The sequence below is a fragment of the Panthera onca genome, chromosome D3 (genome assembly GCF_046562875.1).
Source record: "Panthera onca isolate mPanOnc1 chromosome D3, mPanOnc1 haplotype 2, whole genome shotgun sequence".
NCBI lineage: Eukaryota > Metazoa > Chordata > Mammalia > Carnivora > Felidae > Panthera > Panthera onca.
Genome location: NC_138350.1, coordinates 52052359 through 52073506, shown reverse-complemented (window position 1 = coordinate 52073506; position 21148 = coordinate 52052359). Strand labels below are relative to the sequence as shown.

The following is a 21148-nucleotide window of genomic DNA, read 5'->3' as shown; positions in this document are numbered from 1 at the left end:
TTAGACTGGTATTCGAAGCAAAAAAAAGAAAACTTATCAATTATTTTTCTGTTTATTTCAATTTTGAAAGCTTGTCATTTATTGTAGTTTATTATCCTATCACAAATGATAAATTTTAAACTTGTTTTTTGAGCTTCAAATAATGGGCAATGTTGTCATTAAAAATATTTATGGAGACTTAATGTGTAAAGCATTAGTACAATACCAGTGGCCATCTAGAGATGAGTAAGAGCTCCTATTGTCAAAAACATATTTATTGAATGAGGGAGGGGGTGCAAATTTATTTTTATAGTTTATTCAGCTAAGTTTTTTGGAAAGTATAAAATAGTAATAGCATTACTATTACGTTCAGTGTGTTAGTATGAAGTTATAAGTTAGCGAATAAATGCTGGGAAGATCAATAGGCTATCAAGGTGAGTATGACTCAGTTCTTAGGACGAACATGTTCACAGTTCAGTGTGTGAGTCAATGATGAGCAAAGTGTTGTGAGAACTCAAAGGAGAATATTGCTACCATTGTCCATATAAGTCACAGCAAGTTTCACGAGGAGGCGATATTTGAGGGGATTCTTGAAGGATAACCAGATTTTGTCAGGCAAAGAGAAAGACAAAAGTATTCCTAGCCATGGCGACAGAATGTACCAAAGCAGACAAGAAGGAGCACACCTCGTGGGTTTGATAAGTTTCACAAAGTCTGAGCAAAGAGGATGTGAGGAAATGAGTCAGGAGAGGAAGTCAAAGGAAGTGACTGATGACCAAAGCCTTTGTATTTTCAGGATGAATATATGCTCTTCAGAAAGGTGTAAGAAATCAATTTTATTTTCAACTGGTTGCTCTGTAGTGATATTACTCATAATCTCATACCTTTTTATTTTAAAAAACACCTCAAGATACCTGATACAGCCATCAATCTTTAAGAGTGACATGTCACTATTTGTACTTGTAGCAATAGTATTTGTGCTCTAAAAAGTGTGTGAAATTCAAGTTCAGATAGCCAGTAGAAAGCAGATGTCATCTGTGTAGCATAGAGATGTTGAAAATAAAATCTTAAGTAAAAAATATGCTGGTTTTAATCTTTCTTAGCTGGCAGATCATGCACGGGAACCCTGGTAGTTCTTCTGGAAGATAATAACGATCACCCACCGCAAATTGATAAAGAAGTGACAATTTGCCAGCATGCTAAGGATTATGCCGTTCTTGAACCTGTAGATGCAGATGGACCTGAGAATGGTCCACCTTTTGAATTCTTTCTGGGTAATTCTGCCAACAAACTTTGGAATTTAGAAACAAAAGATGGTATGTAATTCTGCTTAATCTTCTAATCATTAGGAACTTAGGATGGCTGATGATGTTGACATTCACTTTAGTTCATTATGATAAGCATTCATTTTAGGAAATTATTTTATTGATCCCCCCAAAAAGGTAATACCTTGCCTTTTATTTATTTATTTTTGAAAAACTCTTGTTAGCTTTAATGAACCTCCTTCCACATGGCTTCAGGCTACCAGGATGCAGAGCCCCTCACCCCACACCCCACTGTAGCTTCTCTGCTCTTCTACTGGAGAACCTGGCCTTCACGATGACAGGCTGTCTGGGGAGCTTTCCCTTCCTCAAAACTTTGCAGTAGCCCGATCGGACCACATCAGTGATGGGAGCAGCTCCAGTCTTGTTTTTGACAGCATGTACCCGTGTCTGCTCACCGACTAAAGTCCACGCTGTATCAAGGTTATCAGTTGGGCAGAGCTCTGGTTCCTCTTTACCTGGTAATGCCTCCTACCAACTTTTCCAAAGTGACGTAGGTGATATTTGTCGAAGTTGATCCTATGAAGTTGATCCTATGGTGGTGCATGTCACTAGCATTATTTATTACCCTGGCCTCCTGGCTGCTTCTGGGACTTGCTAATGCAACTGTGGCTTTGGCTCATGTGACCCCGAAGGTTCTGGGTTTTCCTCAGTGTGGATGGCATGTTGCAGCCCAGACAGGAACAATACCTTAATTTTTTTTTTTTTTAAGTTTATTTATCTTGAGAGAGAGAACTGGTGGGGAGCAGTAGAGGGAGAGGGGGACAGAAGATCTGAGGCAGGCTCTGTGCTGACAGCAGAGAATCAGATGCGAGGCTCCAACCCATGAACTGTGAGATCATGACCTGAGCCAAAGTTGGACGCTTAACAGACTAGGCCACCCGGAGCCTGAATACCTTACTTTTTTTAAAGAAATGGATAATATATTTATGTTTAGACTCTTGTTCCAAATATCTTTTAAGAAAACATATAAATATAATATGTGAATAACATTAAGTATAGCTTAGCCTAATATAAGTGGAGAGTAATATTAATTAATTTTCCTAGTTTTTCAAGAAATCAAAATCATTTTTAAGAAATAAAAATGAACCACTAGCGTTTTTCCTTTAAGCTAAATCCTGCACCTTCTCTCCTCCTCCCTCCACCCCAAGAATACCAAGGAAGAATAATATTGCTATTGAAAGGTCATAGGGGTGCCTGGGTGGCTCAGTCAGTTGACTGTCAGACCTCAGCTCAAGCCATGATCTTGCAGGTTGTTAGTTCGAGCCCTGCATCAGGCTCTGTGCTGACGGCTAGGAGGCTGAAGCGGCTAGGAGGCTGGAGCCTGCTTCTGATTCTGTGTCTCCCTCTCTCTCTCTGCCCCTCCCCTGCTCACGCGGTCTCTCTCTCTCTCTCTCTCTCTCTCTCTCTCTCTCTTAAAAAAAAAAAAGGCATATAAATATATTTTTTCTCTGCCTTTTTTTCCCTCTAGGTAAAACTGCCATTCTTCGTCAGCGACAAATTCTTGACTATAACTATTATACTGTGCCTATCATAATAAAAGATAGACATGGTTTAGATGCAAAACACATGTTAACAGTGAGAGTATGTGACTGTACAACCCCATCTGACTGTAAGATGAATATTAAAAATGTGAGAGATTTTAAGCCATCAAATGTAATACTTGGAAGATGGGCTATTCTTGCCATGGTGTTGGGTTCTGCATTGCTGTTATGTAAGTATAATTATCTAGAATGTATTAGTTGAAGTCTTATCTAATATTTAAAATATATATATGGTAATTCTTTATTTAATGGCCTTTATAGCCTTTGGTAAATGTGTCCTTTTGAAAATCTTGTATGTACTATATGACTTGGGGTTCTGATTCACAGAAGAAACTTATCAGCAAGAGCAGATTAAATTCAAAGTAATTTTCAGAGGTGTCCCCTTAGTTCTTCCAATGATAAGCTGTGAGATACTGGATAAATCATTTCCGCTTCTTTGAGCTCATTTTTCCATAAGTACAATAAAGAGGTTGTAGAAAAGTAATGTTAAGATTCCATCCCATACAAAACAGTCTTTTAACCAGTCAAGTTTATGCACAAAAAGAATAGTGAAGAGTACTTCCAAAACTTGCTTAGATGTTTATGCTCAATGTTATTAATGAAGTGATTTAACATACATTTTTTTAAGTTTATTTACTTATTTTGAGAGAGTGTGTGAGTGGGGGAGGGACAGAGAGAGAAAGAATCCCAAGTAGGTTTCAGACTGTCAACACAGAGCCCGACATGGGGCTCCATCCCATGAACCTTGAGGTCATGACCTGAGTGGAAATCGGGAGTGGGACACTCAACTGACTGAGCCACCCAGGCGCCATGATTTAACATACATCTTAAGAAGACTCCAATGAGAGGCACCTGGCTGGCTCAGTCAGAGGAGGCAACCCTTAATCTCTCAGGATGGTGAGTTTAAGCTCCACATTGGGTGTAGAGTTACTTAAAAACAAAGAAATAAACAAACAAACTTAAAAAAAAAATAAGAAAAGAACATTAGAACTCTTAAAAAAAGAAACAAAAAGGAACCCAGTGTGTGGAAAATGGTCATATGGTAAGCCACTGAGGAAAAGTAATGCATGCAAAGAATGTTAAGATTTTGCATTCTTCAAACTGTTGTTTTAGAGATGCAAAATTGATGGAAATCACTCCCCACACTTCTGTGCCCTTCCTTCCACTCACACTCCCTTTCCTTTCTTTTTTAACAGTTTATTTTACTCTATAATCTATCTGCATTTAGAGACTTTCCCCATAGTCTTTACTGTGTCCTAACTCATTGATTTGAGTTTCAGCTGAAATAGGATGTTCCCCTTAGCACTGTTAGTAGTCGGCATACACTTTCAAAATTGGGCACTGGTTTTATGTAAATGCCTTACATGTTTGTATTTATGCCTAATACCCTTTAAGTGGGTTCTGTATGGATTTTAAGTACCAACAATACAAGCTTAAATTTCCATCAAAGGGAGTTGCCGTTTGAGTGTGGAGGAAATAAGAGAATCATTGAAGTTAATTCTGAACTTGGGAAGAGACTTGTTAATAAACTATGCTCACTTCATCCTTATTACTTTTTATTGATTTCTTTCTCATTTAGCCTACTAATCTCAATAAGACAGAGATGGTCTATATACGAATACATTTGTTAATATTCTGTTTTAAATGTTATGACCCAAAGAGATCTAAATTTATGGAACAAAATTTTTTTAAAGTTCTGTGAAGAAACTTAAAAGAAAAATCATACGACTTAAATGATTTAATATATACTTGCATGAAAAAAATACTATTTTACTTAAATGCTTTTTATTTTTTAGGTATTCTGTTTACTTGTTTCTGTGTTACTGCTAAGAGAACAGTAAAGAAATGTTTTCCAGATGTAGCCCAGCAAAATTTAATTGTGTCAAATACTGAAGGACCTGGAGAAGAAGTGACGGTAAATTAGATTTCACTTTCCTATGAATTGTTTGGTGATGGATGATAACAGTTGATTATCATGTAGTAACAGTAATAATAATAACAGCTAATGTTTATTGAACACTTACTATGCCAAGCAGAATTTCACATGACCTGCATACATTAATTCATTTAAACTTCATGATTCTATTGTATTAGTTTCACAGGACTGCAAAGAATCACAAACTGGTAGTTCCTGTATTATGGCAACATAAATCACATCTTCGGCTGGCATTCTCTCCATGTGTGCATGTCTGTGTTTAAATTTGGCCTTTGGATTAGGGACCCACCCTAGTTGAGTATGACCTCATCTTAGTTTAACTAAATGCATATCTAATGACCTGTTTTCAAACAAATTACATTCTAAGACCCTGAGGATTAGGACCTCAGTATGTGAATTTTAGTGGGGAAGAAATGAAAGCAAACTGTTAGCTTCAATTTGATTCATTCATTTTATAACTCTAACTTTATTTTTAGGAAGCAAATATTAGACTGCCCACACAGACATCCAACATTTGTGACACAAGCATGTCTGGTGGCACTCTTGGTGGCCAAGGAGTCAAAACACAGCAAAGCTTTGAAATGGTCAAAGGCGGCTACACTTTGGAGTCCAGCAAAGGAGGTGGACATCAGACCTTGGAATCTGTCAAGGGAGCAGGACAGGATACTGGCAGATACACATACACAGACTGGCACAGCTTCACCCAACCTCGGCTTGGCGAAGTGAGTGCCGATGTCTTCAAGATGATATTACATGAGAGTTTAAACACGATTTATAAGTCAGGATTTCCCAAAAGTTTTACTCTCCATGCACCTAGAACTCATCACCTTTTTAGTGTTTAATTACCATAGATACAGATTTCAGGCCCAAACCCAAAGGCAAAATGATCTTTTAAAGTTTAATTTTTAAAATAACATTTATGAAACTACAGAACCATCTAGGAGTGGCATATGTAGACATGTTTAGGAAGTATAAAAAGACCAATAGCTTCTTCCCCCCAAATTAGCAGGAAGATCACCTGGAGTGAAAGATTTCTGTGGACTGATCATAAATTGTAAATATTTTTTGGTGTATTAAATCCTCTGTGTAGTCATTAAGTACCGGCTACCAGCATCAATCAGGTAGACTGTTAAGTTTTTATTTTGGGTGTTAGTTCCTTGTTTTATGTTCAGATTAATCAATATTGACTAATATTAGCCACTTTAATATATTACATTATTATCACTATATAATAATGTATAAACAGAAGAATCATAACCTATATTGGTCCCCCAGATACGTGAAGAAATTACAAAGATACGCTGCAACTATGCAAATCTTATGTCAAATGGGAAATTGTAAGTTAGCTTTGTGATATGTGTGTAGCTTTAAGTTTCATAAATGTGTTCACTAGGAGCATTTATATATCTGCTATATTTTCAGAATGAATAGAATACAGACCAATCATGTGCATTTTTTATATGTAGGAATCCGTTAGAGGACACACTCTGATTAAAAATTAAACAGTAAAAGGTAAATCAAAGACATTATTTTTAAGCTAATATGTTTAGGTGTTTTTTAAAAAATAATAAAATGTGCTCTTTTTTGACACAGAAGGTGTATCTGTGTGGACAAGACGAGGAGCATAAACATTCCGAAGACTACGTTCGTTCGTATAACTATGAAGGAAAAGGGTCTGTGGCCGGCTCTGTAGGCTGCTGCAGTGATCGGCAAGAAGAAGAAGGGCTTGAGTTTCTTGATCATCTGGAACCCAAATTTAGGACGCTAGCAAAGACGTGTGTCAAGAAATAAAATGTGCGTTTTAATGGAGAAACATCTACAAATGCATATGCAGGAGTTTATTAAATGTAAAATGATAGCAGCATCTGCTAATGTTTGTTTATTGGAGGTAAACTTCAAGTCATGTATAGATAAGGATACTATAAATACAAAACTCCTCTAAATTCTCCTCGTCTGATATAACTTCCATGTTCTCTAGAAATAGAAGTTTCATGTGTTAATTTTCTTTTATATGCATGTATATATTGCCCTTTTCAGCACTGTGCTGTGTGCTTTCTTTCATCTTCCGTGTGGGAATTTATGGTACCCTGTATGCTATAGGAGTGGATGGTGGGAGAGCTGGGTATTGTGGAGGCAAATGAGAAATGAATTTTAATTTTAGATGAAAATTAAATATTTTCTTCAACACCATGGGGAGGTTGCTCTTAGAAACGCTCTTAGAAATATTGTCTTTGGTGCCAGAGAATTGATTCCTCTACCTGAGTGGCTATGTATTGAAGGATTTTTAAATATTCTTTGGTACAGTCTTCAGTTTGGTAAATAGGTGTTCATTTCTCACTACACTTTTCACCCTGCGGAGGTGTTCCCAGTACTGTTTGCTTTCAGGGGCCTTCAGCGCTTGGTCCTTGGATCTCTGTCTATATGGATGTGTAACCAGATTCCTACAGCTTCTAGACTGTGGGAAAGACAGGAGCAGAAGAAGCTCTCAGGGCAATTTGAGCCACAGAGATTTTGTAAGGATCAGATGGGAGGATGTACTATTACCTTTTTAAAATGTAAATACCTTGGCAAGAACATGCACTCTCTAGTTTGACAGAGGCCCACCATCTTCAAGCATTTGTGAAACCAGCCTGGAAGGCATTAGACTTGCAACCCTGATCCATGGTGCTTAGACCTTTAAATATGCTAAAAATGGAATGAGCATCCGTAATAGAATTTAATACTCTGCTTACATTGGTAATTACTTTAAGAAAATTGAAAATCAGAAATAATGAATTTCTGGCATGTAAATGTTAAACCATTGAAATGAATGATGGATAAATGGACACGAGTTAATAAATTATTTTGAATATATAACATCTTAATAGGATATTCCATTAATTAATTTAGAAATAATATCCATTTAAATAATATTTTAATAGTCTCTGTGCCAAACTCTATAAATTTACAGTGACAGTATATATCACACGGAAATTTCTCATTCAGACAAAAAAAATGTTTCTTTTTAAAAAATCTATTAACTGGTTAACAATTGAAAAAAGAGTGGTGATTTTTTAAAATTTTGTAAGTAAAATTTTGTAATTAGTCCTCTGATTCTCAATTACCGCTTTGAATTAAAGGTGTTTCTTGATGTGAAATTGGATATTAGAGCAGAATAAAAAAGTAATTTTAATAAATAAGATTTTATTTTATAGGATGCCAACAATGTATGATTTTTATAGCAATTGTGAGTAAAATAATTTTGGGGGGTAATGCAATTTCTGTTGTCTGACATATATTATGCTAAGAATAGTACCAGTTTTGAAATTCTTAAATATAATGTTAAAATTTGGAATATATTCATGCCATGTTATATTCTTGAATATAGGTGCAGAATGTTTTTTGAACAATTAAAAATCTTTAGCTGAACATTAACTTATATGTGTTAGTTTATGTTTTCATTTCTTACGTTTACTTAAATAGGAAAGAGAAATTTTATATCTGAACTTAAAGTACAATTAGAGGCCAAAGGTTAGCAAAATAAGACACTTTAAAAATATTAGCAGAATTGTTAGAAGGTGTGGAAAATGAATTTATTTAAGCAGTTTTGGCTATTATAAATATTTTCAAATATTATTAAAAATTATCTCACGGAGGAACTATGACTTGTCTTTTATTTAGGAAATTCACATTCTCTGTTTACACTCAAAATTAAATGTTATTTGTATGACTGAGAAAATTTGTGAAACTCCATTGTACTGTTGACCAATTTAGTTTGTTAATAAAACATTGTATTTTATGGATTATTTCATATAAGTTAACCATCAATTGTCAATAAGTGAATCGGTATGAATTGTTTTTCTGTAATTAAATCTGTAGTTAGGGAAAATATACAATTAAATTTTTCTTATCTTGATTCAGATCTCAAAGTATTTCATGTGAAAAAATTCCTTGGGAGCACCAAGATAGATGAAAATTGATATAATTGCTATAATAATTGGCTTTGTTAAATACCTCTTTAACTTTGCCAAGCTTTCATTTTCCCTGAGTTGATTAAAAATGTTTTATTAAACTTGGTATCTATGCTTATGCTTACTTTTAGAAAATGGAATATGCTGTGTTATTTGGAAATTGCTCACAATAGATGTTTTAGAGTTGAGGATTTTTATGATCACAGAAAAGAAAAGCCAACTCCATTTTGTGGTGTCTTAGCTTTAAAAGTCCTGTTCCAGTAGAAAACCCTCGGTTAGATTAGGGTAATGAAACAAAACAGACCGTGTTATTGCTAAACATCTCTGGTCTCTTATCTGCTCTTCTAGTAAATCCAAAGGAACATTCCGTTTGTCCAGATACTGCATTTGGCTTTCTGCTTACACAGGGAAAAGAAAATAAAACTGTAGCAGGGGAAAACATTACTAAGAATGGATGGACCCCTGTATATTTTGTAAGGTTCAGTAAAATTGAGCATGATTTAAAAAACTCTTTGGTAGTGTTGCATTAAAAAAAAAATAAGAATAACCACAATCTGAAATCCTTACCACTAACAATAAAATTACCACTTCCAACTATTCAAATAGACAGGTTTTTTTTTTTAATGTTTATTTATTTTTGAGAGAGAGAGAGAGAGAGAGAGAGAGAGAGACAGAGTATGAACAGAGGAGGGGCAGAAAGAAGGAGACACAGAATTGGAAGCAGGCTCCAGGCTCTGAGCTGTCAGCACAGAGCCCTACCGGAGCCTTAACCGAGCCACCCAGGCGGCCCTACAAATAGACTAAGAAGCATCATAAAAACAAATATATGAAGTACATTCATAACACACATTTTGTAGATATTGATCAGATTATTTAAAAATCTTCACTGTTAAAGAACAAAACTTTATGGGGCACCTGGGTGGCTCAGTCGGTTAAGTGTCTGCCTTTTGGTTTTGGCTCAGGTCATGATCTCCTGGTTCATGGGCCCTACATTGGGCCCTGCACTTAAGCTGCGGAGCCTGCTTGGGATTCTCTGTCTCCCTCTCTCTCTCTTCTCTCTCTCTCTCTGCCCCTCTTCCACTGTCTGTCTCTTTCTCTCTTTCTCTCTCTTTCTCAAAAATAAATAAATAAACATTAAAAAAAAAAAGAACAAAACTTTAACTGAGTAAATTAGAGAATGTAAATGGCTTTATTCAAGAACTCATGAATTTGTCAGCTGCCCCACTAGTATACCATAGACAGACGCTACAATTGTGCAAAATGGAAAGTTTTTATAGGCAAAAGGAGAGTGTGAGGGTGGGGGGTGGGGGGAAAAGAGAAAGTCATTAGCAAAAGAAAAGCCAGGCAAGGGTCTTATGCAGATTATCTCAGTAATGCTGATCAGGAAATTTCAGATTGACTCTTTAAAGGTCACATTTCTGGGAGAGTTTGAAACTGAAATTAAGTCATGGGTTGCCATCCTAGGGGCAAATGACTCCATTTTGGGCCTGTTGTTTCTTTTCCAACACTATTTTTTTTTTTTTTTTTTTTAAGAGAGACAAAGCGAAAGAGAACACCATGGGGAGGCAGGGGCGGGGCATTGTGAGATCCTGACTTGAACGGAAATCAAGAGTCTGATGCCTAACCTACTAAGCCACCCTGAAGTTCCCCCCATACTATTCAAAGTAGTTTTTTTGTTGTTTTGTTGTTTTCCTAATTTTTAGAGAGAGAGAGTGAAAGGGGCAGAGAGAGAGAAGAATCCCAAGCAGGCTCTATGCTCAACAGAGCCTGATGGCGGTCTAGATGCCACGACCCTGGGATTGTGACCTGAGATGAAATCCAGCCAACCACTGAACCACCCAGGAGCCGCCAAAGTAAGTTTTTTGATAAGAATAAAATGTCCCTTGAAAACACCAATCTACAGAGTTAAAAGTTATTTCCAGATTATAGAGGAAAAAAAAAAATTAGAAACAAGTATGGCCTTTCTCTGTATTTGGCGCAACGATACATAGGACCTCAACATTTACAAAAAAAATTTTTAATGTGTATTTATTTTATTTATTTATTTATTTTCAATGTTTATTTACTTTTGAGACAGAGAGAGACAGAGCACAAGCAGGGGAGGGGCAGAGAGAGAGGGAGGCACAGAATCCCCAACAGGTTCTAGGTTCTGAGCTGTCAGCACAGAGCTGGACACGGGGCTCGAACCCACAAACTGTGAGATTGTGACCTGAGCCGAAGTAGGATGCTTAACCAATTGAGCCATCCAGGTGCCCCTGGACTTCAACATTAAAGTTTATTTTGAGAGAGAGAGAGAGAGAGAGAGAGAGAGAGAGAGAGAAAATCTCAAGCAGACTCTGTGTGCACAGAGCTCAATGCTGGGCTCAAACTCATGAACTGTGAGATCATTACCTGAGCTGAAATCAAGAGTCAGATGCTTAACCAACCTACTGAGCCACCCAGGCACCCTGAGGACTTCAACATTTAAAATAATTAGTTGTCAGTGTGCAATAAATAATACCTATAATTTTGGAATGTTCTTATTCGCCTATGTTTAGGGACCTTTAAATGCTATAACATGGAATTATTAATGTTAAAAAAAGCTTCAAAACTTCGCTGGAGATAGCTAAGGTTTGACCTAGAATTCATGCCAAAAGTTCAGGTAGTAGTATTTTCTGCCAAGTATAGTACAAGAAAATCTAAAAGGAACTCTCTAATCCAAAGTGGAAATGAAAGAATTTCTTTGCGTTGGCTTTGCCTCTCCTGATGTATGTAGAAAATTCAGGATTTAAGGGTGGGTGACATTTATATAGTCCAGTTCTATAAAATCTGAAATCCAAATTCACAAAGACATTTCATCCATAGTAGGTATTTTACAAGATAGATTTGTTACTGTCTACGCCCCCCATATTTCTCACCTGTTTGAGATCCATACTGAAATTCTATTATTAGTGGTTCTTGATATGCGATTCTGAGAACGGCAGCATCAACATCACAAAGGATTATGTTAGAAATGCTAATTTTGGGGTCTGTCCCCCCAGACCCATTAAATAGGAAACACTGGGTTTAAGGTTCTCCTGGAGTGGCTGATGTATTATCAAATTCACCTCTGTACCAGCTCTTTGCTACTTGGGCTCCATCTGAGGAAAGTGGATTCGGGCCCCACTCCCAGACCTATTGAATCATAATGTGCTTTTCAACAAGATCCCCAGGAGATCTGTATGCACCTGAAACCTTGAATAGCATGTAAATGATCCCTTGAGAGGAACCTGCAAGTAGGTTCCTGCAAGAGGAACCCATGAGCTGCACAAGTAGCCTCAGGCATCAGGTCTGTGGCTACCGTGTGGTAGGGAAATTGTCCCAGCTCACTTGGTGGCCCAAATTCAAGACTGCTTGCCTCTCGCCATCCATAAAGCAGAACCACCCACTCTGTGTTCTTCTGTAGCTGGATAATTGACTCTGCGAACTTCATACCTGAGTGCTTTGCATTGGAGAGTATACGATAACACACAAGGTAACCAAATTTAGGTAAATGACATGCTCATTGTCACTTTACTTAGTAAATTAATACTGCTAACCCATAATTTAAAAAAATCACATTTTGATACTAATGAGTTTTGATCAAGCCTATCCAATAAAATTAACCAAATGATGTTTGAAAACCAACCTGAATAATCCTGATAATTTAAGCAATACATTCACAGTTTCCTGATTTTATTTTGGTGAATGGCTGTCTTAATGTACGCTTTTCTTACTGAGCCAATTTATCTCCATGTACGTTTTTAAGGTTTTCTTTTTCTGGGTGTAGCTGACTTTGAGTATTATAGGTGTGGCTGAGAACCTGTCAGAACCAGTTGTGTTATATTAAGTAACCAAATTCTGTCATGATTATTTCTTTTTGTTTCAGACTAGGTAGAAGAAAATTGAGACAAACTTTCAGAGTTGTTTTTGTTTGTTTCTTTGTTTTGTTTTGTGTTGTTTTTAAGTTTATTTATTTTGAGAGAGAAAGAGATAGCGTGAGTCAGGGAGGGGTGGAGAGAGAGGGACAGAATTCCAAGCAAGCTCCTCGCTGCTAGTGTTGAGCCCGATGCTGGGCTCAAACACATGAAACTGTAAGATCATGACCTGAGCTGAAGCTAAGAGTTGACGCTTAACCAACTGAGCCACCCAGACACCCCATTTTTAGTACATGTGCTGTCAAAGTAAGCACCAGAGTTGTTTTAATTTTTTTAATTTAATATGGTGCCTTATTAGTATTAAATATATAACAAAATAGAAATAAAGAATGTAAGTAATTATTAAATGTGTTCAATATTAACCACAAATTTTAAATATTAATTCGGTATAGATGTTTTTATATTAAATATATTTGAAGTTAAACATTAAGAAGACAGTTGCCATTTAGAAACTCATGTCCCTTGATATTTTGTGAGGGCCATGGCAGAGACTGCTGGCTGTCAACCAACCATCTCCTAACTTAGTTCTTCATTACAGACAGAGCTCTGATTTCATTCAGTGTGGTTATGTGCCCAGCGAAGAGACCCCGATTTCCCAATGCCCTTGAACCGAGTGTGGCATACCTTAAATTCTGGTCAGTGAGAAGTAAGTGAAATGCTGTGTATAAGATTTCTGAGTAGGGGTCTTAAAGGAGCTGATTCATCTGGAAGACCTTTTTTTTTTTCCTCCATTTGTATTTTGTTTTGTTTTAAGTAAGCTCTACATACAATGTGGGGCTTGAACTCGCAACCCCAAGATCAAGAGTCACATACTCTACCCATGAAGGCAGCCAGGTACCCCTGCTTCCCCCAGTTGTATTTCATGATGCCTAGAACACAGATGTGATGCCCAGTGCTCACGTAACCCTGTTATGAGTTTCATATTGAAAGCAATCAATAACCATGGAGAATGGGGGAGCATAAAGATAGAAGGAGCCTGGATCCCTGATAACTTTGTGGAGCCCCAAACCTGTCCTGGATTTCCTACCTTTAGACTTGTTCACTTGAGTGAATAAACCTTTGTGTGTTTAAGCAATGACTTTTTAGGTTTCCTGTTAAATAAAGCCGAATCTTAGTCTGATATAAGGAGAGAACAGAGATTGAATGGGAATAATTGATTTACCTAAAGCGTGATTCAGTAAATTTGGGAACTCATTTTCTTTTGGCTAAGATTTTAAAATGGTTAGTCTTGAAGACATTTCAGTGTTTTCTAAATTGTCTCAAGATAAAATGAAGTACTAATTGTTCCGTGGAAATCAAGAAAGGGGTATCTTTTCTGGATCTCTTGAAAATGGACTTTTCAAGCCTCTCTAAAGTCAGAATCCTGTCTGTAGGAACCTGTGAATCTAGGAGTGAAGAGACCTCTTGTATGATCTTTAATAAGTCATCGAATCTCATTTGTTTCAATCTTTTCGACTATAATATATATAGGTGTATATATTACATATGTATAGGTATATATATTTATATAATATATATAGGTATATATATTTAAAGTTTATTTATTTTGAGAGAGACAGAGACAGTGCAAGTGTGGGAGGGGCAGAAAGCGAGGGAGAGAGACCGAATCCCAAGGCTCTACACCAGCAGCGCAGAGCCTTGTGTGGGGCTCAAATTCACAAACTGTGAGATTGTGACCTGAGCAGCAATCAAGAGTCAGATGCTTAACTGACAGAGCGACCCCGGTGCCCCAAGACACAGATTTTGAAATGTAGTGAACTACTTTTCCCACTTCATCCTCTGTTCCTATGAATTGTGTGATCAAAGTAATGTGTTGCCTTATGAGTCTGAAAGATTCAATATTTTGCTCCTTTCTAATAGCCTGAGGCATGATCTTATTTTTCAGTTAATTTCAGGTAAATAAACGTAAATAAAATTTCTTTTCCAGGGGGCCTGGATGGCTCAGTCGGTCAAGCATCTGACTTTGGCACAGGTCATGATCTCATGGTTCGTGGGGCTCTGTGCTGACAGCACAGAGCCTGGAGCCTGCTTCAGATTCTGTCTGTCTGTCTGTCTCTCTCTCTGTCTCTCCCCTTATTGTGCTCTCTCTGTTTCAAAAATAAATAAACATAAAAATATTTTTAAAATTTATTTTCTATTAATCTAATGAATTTCATTTTTAAAAATCTTTTTAATGTTTATTTTTGAAAGAGAGAGAGAGAGAGAGAGAGAGCACAAGCAGGGAAGGGGGAGAGAGAGAGAGAGAGAGAGTGAGAGAGAGAGAGAGAGAGAGAGAGAGAGTCTGAAGCAGGCTCCAGACTCGGGGCTCAAATTCACAAACCAGGAGATCCTGACCTGAGCTGAAGTCAGACACTCAAGCGACTGAGCCACCCAGGTGCCCCCCAGTGAATTTCTATCATTATCTAAAACATATGCCATAGTGTATGACAAATGGTGATTCCATATGCTAATTGACTCAGCTGGAATTCTGCTCTTTTATGTTAGAGGCTATATAAAAATGTATTTAAAAAAAATGACTCCAGTGAATTGGCTAGGACTGGTCTTAGACTACTTGGTAACAGAAATAAAGGGGCTTATGGGCGCCCGGGTGGCTCAGTCGGTTAAACTTCAGACTTGGGCTCAGGTCATGTTCTCACAGTTCTGAGTCCGAGCCCCACATTGTGTTCTCTGCAGTCAGTGCAGAGCCCCGTTCAGATCCTCTGCCTCCCTTTCTCTCTTCCCCTCCCCGCCGCCTCTCTCTCAAAAATAAATAAACATTTTTTAAAAAGAAATAAAGTGTCTTAAACAATGTAAAAGTTTATTTTCACTAAATGTAAAACAAGTTCAAAGTCTTGGATTTCTATGGACGCTTCTTAATGTCCTCGGAACCTTCATTTTTTTCTGCTCAACCATCGTTTGTACGAATTGCTCCACAATCGCAAGATGACTAACGCAGCTCCAGCCATCATATCCGTGCCTATGACAGGAAAAAAGACAATCCCAGTGTCATGGGATCAAGCCCCACATCTAGCTCCATGCTGAGCCTGGAGTTGGCTTGAAATTCATTCTCTCTCTCTTTCTCTCTTTCTCTCTTCCTCTGCTGCTCTGCCCCGCTTGAACTCTCTCTCCATCCTAAAAAAAAAAAAAAAAAAAAAAAAAAAAAAGAGGAAGGAGGAAGAGATGACTTTTAGGGAGCATTCCAGAAGCTCTCTCCAGCAACTTCTGTATATCCTTGGGAGAACTTAGTCACAATTTCATCTCTATCAACAAGAAAGAGTGAGAGATAGGGTTTTTCAGCTGAACAAAATCAGGGCACTGTAAGGGAGGGGTTTCATAATGATATGAGGTAATCTGGGGACAAATGTGCAGGAGGAATATTGTTTCTTATTCGTAATCAGTGTCACTCTGCCCCAGGCCAATACGATTCTTGACAAAATATTAATTCCTTATACATTAGTTAAGGGACTATATACTTAGAGTAAAGAGACATGCTCTTTCACTAGCCAAGTTTTACAAAATACTGCAGAGCAAAAACATATTTTAAAAAATCAAGTAAGTAAAATTTAAGGTGTTTTAGACATTAAAACTTGCTTATGTCTGCTGGCCAGATGTAGCTGGCAAATTTTGGAGGGGAGGAGGAAGGGAGAAGATGGGAAACTTTTACAGTTGAAAAAAATTATAAATACATGGCTGTATTCCAAACAAGACATTTTACCCAAAATGTAAATTTGTGAGTTCTCTTGAAGACTTGGCAGTTCTGGTGACCCTGAGTCCATGTTCCCAAAGGCCACCAATTGGCTAGGAGTGAAAAAGTGGCATTCCCAGTGCCCTCTGCCGATGCCGGTGACCTGTGAAGCTTGCCATTCATGTCTCAGATAGGAAGGGTGCCAACTGCCATTTGTTATGACACTTGTACTATTCCCTCCTCCCTCCCTCCCTTTCTTTCTTTCTTTCTTTCTTTCTTTCTTTCTTTCTTTCTTTCTTTCTTCTCTTTCTTTCTTCCTTTCTTCCTTTCTTCCTTCCTTCCTTCTTTCTTTTTAAATATGGAATGCTTCACGAATTTGAGTGTCATCCTTGCACAGGGACCATGCTCATCCTCTGTATCGTCCCAATTTTCATACGTGTGTCACGGAAGCAAGCCCTGTACTATCATTTTTTGAGGTAGATTTAGGAAGAGAAAAGAGTCATATTGTCTGTATTCTTATCTTTCTCAAAAGCAGAATAATTAAAAAGGGCTGTTTTTTTCATCCAACCTGGCATATTTATTTTGATTTCTTTTCTGACCCCTGCAGGCATTGAAGTCTGTGGCTCTCTGCACTACATGAGTTTCAATGTCCAATGAATTACATTGTCATTTGGCATAAAATAGAATTTACTTGTTCATTGTGTTCATTGTTTATTGTTTCCTCTCCTCTCCCTGCATTGGAGTGTAAGCTCCACCAAGGAAGGGATCTTTGTGTCTTTGTGCCTAGAACAGTGCATAGCACATAGAGGGAACTCAATAAATGGTTTTTGGAGACATTTATTGAGCACCTACCATGTGCAAGCATTCCAGAACATTCTTTTTTTAATGTTTTTGTTTTTGTTTGAGAGAGAGAGAGACCATGAGCAGCAGAGGGGCAGAGAGAGAATAAGACATAGAATCTGAAACAGGATCCAGGCTCTGAGCCATCAGCACAGAGCCCCATGTGGGGCTCAAACTCACGAACTGTGAGATCATGACCTGAGCCAAAGTTGGACGTTTAACCAACTAAGCCACCCAGGCACCCTCAGAGTTTTCTTTTCACAGATATTATCTCATTGAAAATATTAACAATATGTATACAATTTAGGCATTACTATTCCTATTTACTAATAAGAAAACTGACGCTGACAGAGGTTACCAGACTTAATCAAGCTCAGACTGGTAGGTTTTCATACAGCCAGGATTTAAATGCAAGTCTGACCAATGGTTGCACCCTGAACATTTCTCCTCAAATGGTCTTCCATATCTATAATACAATGGAAAAAATGTTTATAACCTCTTCATCCTAAAAGAGAATTATAGGAAACTATGAATCTATGTTGCTTATTCATGACATTCTACAATGTAAATTTCTTTTTTTTTTTAATTTTTTAAAATCTTTATTTACTTTTGAGAGAGAAAGAGAGACAGATCATGAGTGGGGGAAGCGGGGGAAGAGAGAGGGAGACACAGAATCTGAAGCAGGCTCCAGGCTCTGAGCTGTCAGCACAGAGCCCAACGTGGGACTCGAACTGAAGAACCACAAGATCACGACCGGAGCTGAAGTCAGAGGCTTAACTGACTGAGCCACCCAGGCACCCCTACAATGTAAATTTCAATCTTCAGCTGGTAAATGTCTTTGAGAAGGAGGATACAAAACATAGACTTTCTTACATCAGAACAATCCTCTCCACACCAGAATCTATGGAGCAAATAGATTAATTGTTACCATTTGGAGTTGTCCTAGTTATCTGTATACTGCTAATAATCAAGTTTGCATCTCCAGACTGGATGTCCCCTGAATTCCACATCCGTATTTCTTACTATTTCCAGCTTTATGGCTCACAGAAATATCAAACTCAGTATCCTCAGAGGCAAATTATTTAATGCCTTCACAAACTAGCATTTTGCTGCTGTCTCTTTGTTACTAACAGTATCATCCAGTCTTTGTCCCAACATAGATCAAACCCAGAATTCTGCAATTATCTGAGCATACGAAGAATAGAAAATTAATGCACTCCCGGAGGAGACAGATTTATAAATCAAGTAATTGCAACACTTTGGTCAGATACCAAATAACAGAGGCACATGTCAGAGCCTGTATGCACAGAAGACTTGGAAACGCTTTTCTTTAGGCGGGGAAGCTAGGGAAGGATCTGTGCGCAACATCAAAGGAGGCATTCTAGTGGAAGTGGAAGTAGGGATTCCCAAAACGAACAGAGCCCCAACCAAACAGCCAAAAGCAAAACAAAACGAGCAAAAAACAAGAAAACTGGAGTTCCAAGAAACACACTTGGAAAGCCACAATTACGGAGGGTGGATTGGACGGCTCATAGAGCTGGATGGAAAGCCAATGAACACAGTCCAGATGAGAGATGAGGAGTCAAATACAGCAATTAACCTGGAGACCGATGGATGTGAAGCAGAGATGATGTCGAGGATGATTCCCTGGTTCCTTTCTTGAGTAAGTGGGAGGATCATGAAACCATTAACTACAAGGAAGAGAAACACAAAGGAGTTGCTTTTTTTTTTTTTTTTTTTTTTTTATGGAAAGACAATGGCTTTGGTTTGAGACATTTTAAACTTGAGGTATTTGTCAGAGTTCCAGGAAGTCTTGTTCTGTCTCAAAGTCAGAAAGGACATACTTGACACTCCCCAGTCCCACCTCCCACCCACGCTTTATTACTTCATATCCAAGTAATCCATCCCCCCAAATTAGAAGTTCATTTATGGCAGGGACCACCTTTTAAATTAACTTCCTGTCTAAGTAGCTAGTGGTATAAATTTTTTTGGTATGAATATTCAAAGAGTCTTGTCTTTCCTCTGCTCAGCAAGGACCAGCTAGGCATTACCCCCTTACAGCTCTTTCCTTCTCTCCCTTCAAGGACCCCTTCACCCTTATTCTAGACTCTAGGATTTGTTATGAAAATCATGCTAGCCAGCAATATGCTAGTGATGATTGCTATTAAATGAAGTAAAATGAGTGTGAGAAAGAAAGACACGAATTCTATTTCAATAAATTTGTTATAAGAAAAAAGAAAAAGAAGAGATGAGAAAAAAAAGAAGTGCTCAGAGAAAGAGGAGGTGGCTTATTTTAATTTCTGTGGTGATAGTTGTTGAGAAATAGAAAGAAGGAAAGAGTTACATCCAAATGTTCAGGAAGCAGCAACAAACTGAATACAGGACATTGAGAAGGAAGAAAAGATTTGAAAGGTAGTTGCGGCATATTAAGATGACCTTTTGAACAGGCTAGCACACACTGGAAGTACTTGAACAGGTTCGTGTTTGACGGGACTGTGTTTCCCAGAAGGCCCACTCGGCTCAGACTGTAAATCGTGGGGGAGGCTGGGAGTTCTAGCACAGTCACTGGCCAGGCAAATGTCAGGGGAATGACGGCACTTGTTTTCGGTTTTGCTCTTCAGTTTTATTGAGGTTTAATTGACAAATAAAATTTATATGCACAAAGTGTACAATGTGATGGTTTACTACACATATACTTCATGACATGATTATCAGAATCAGATTAATTAAGAAATCCATCAATTCAGAGTTGCCTTTTTTTGGTTTGTATGTGTGTGTGTGTGGTGAGAACACTTTAAGGTCTACCCTCTTAGCAAATTGCAAGTACAAAATACAATGTTATTAACTATAGTCACCAGGCTATACATTAGATCTCCAAAGCTTATTCATTTTATAACTGAAGGCTTGAACCCTTTAAATAGCATCTCCCTCTCTCCTCTACCTCTTAGCCCCTGATAATGACACTTCAATCTTCAGCAGGATAGCTATTGACACCTATAGCTTGCTCTATCTATCATCTATCTATCTATCTATCTATCTATCTATCTATCTCTATATCTATCCATCCAATATTTATTGGCTGGCTTCCCCCAAACTGATTAGATGAAAAATCCAACCATCAATTCCTGCTATTACTTTCTCTGGAGCAAGCTCCATAGAATTGTCTGAATGGAATACAGCTTCATTGCGAGCCAATGATTGTAATTAGGAATTCTGGGACTTGTTGTTATCGATTTGAGTCTCATGTTTATGACCACTGTTTGTTAATGTTGTTCATACGCTTCCTGCAACTGGAAATTACACAAATTTCTCACTGAATATTTTCAATTGTTTTGAAGGATCACAGCCTCTTTATGGAATGCCTTCTCGGATGCCCTGGTATAAATTTCAGGTTTGCTTATAGCCACCATTTTACATGTACTTATCTCAAAGTAATGTCATCATTTGTTAATAATTAGTCTATGGGTTACAGGTAGTTGGATAGCTTATATACATATTTGTTCAACAACTGTTTACTAAGGGCCTACTCTGTGACAGGCACAACGATAACCACTGAAAGTGGAGACCAATATAAGACCTCATGAAAAAAAGGGAGAGAGAGAGAGAGAGAGAGAGAGCAAGCACAAGTGAGGGAGGGACAGAGAGAGAGAGGGAGACACAGAATCTGAACCAGGCTCCAGATTCTGAGCCATCAGCACAGAGCCCGATGCAAGGCTTGAACCCACAAACTGTGAGATCATGACCTGAGCTGAAGTTGGACACAAATGACTAATCCACCCAGGTGCACCAAAAATGACATTCTAATAGAGAGAGATAGACCAAGAAAGTAAAATCAGTAAAATATATGAGACACAGATAGTAGGATGGAGTAGCTCATAGGAGACCAAAGCTCCCACCAAGACCAACAAGAAGAGCCAGATGAAATATAAAACTGATCTGTTTTGAGAGATCAGAAGTTGTAGAATCAACAAGAGCTAG

The 21148-nt window shown here is 37.8% G+C and overlaps 1 protein-coding gene and 2 pseudogenes across 5 annotated transcripts in view; 1 reads left to right on the top strand and 2 right to left on the bottom strand.

Annotated features, from left to right (window-relative positions):
- Positions 1-8870, top strand: part of DSC1 (desmocollin 1) — a 361845-nt gene extending 352975 nt beyond the window's left edge. For 4 of the 5 annotated variants that reach the window (XM_060613518.3, XM_060613517.3, XM_060613519.3 and 1 more), the window contains 5 exons: positions 1083-1295; positions 2773-3015; positions 4642-4760; positions 5258-5503; positions 6375-8870. In XM_060613518.3, coding sequence (XP_060469501.1) covers positions 1083-1295; positions 2773-3015; positions 4642-4760; positions 5258-5503; positions 6375-6572 — 1019 coding nt within the window. In that variant the 3' untranslated portion in view covers positions 6573-8870. Of the gene's footprint in view, positions 1-1082; positions 1296-2772; positions 3016-4641; positions 4761-5257; positions 5504-6247; positions 6294-6374 lie in introns of all 5 variants that reach the window. The other variant, XM_078435363.2, reaches the window with a different exon arrangement.
- On the bottom strand, positions 1496-1966 carry LOC132665891 (large ribosomal subunit protein uL15 pseudogene; annotated as a pseudogene).
- A 7812-nt stretch (positions 8871-16682) lies between the features above and the next one.
- Positions 16683-16783, bottom strand: LOC132666194 (U6 spliceosomal RNA; annotated as a pseudogene).
- Positions 16784-21148: the final 4365 nt, after the last annotated feature.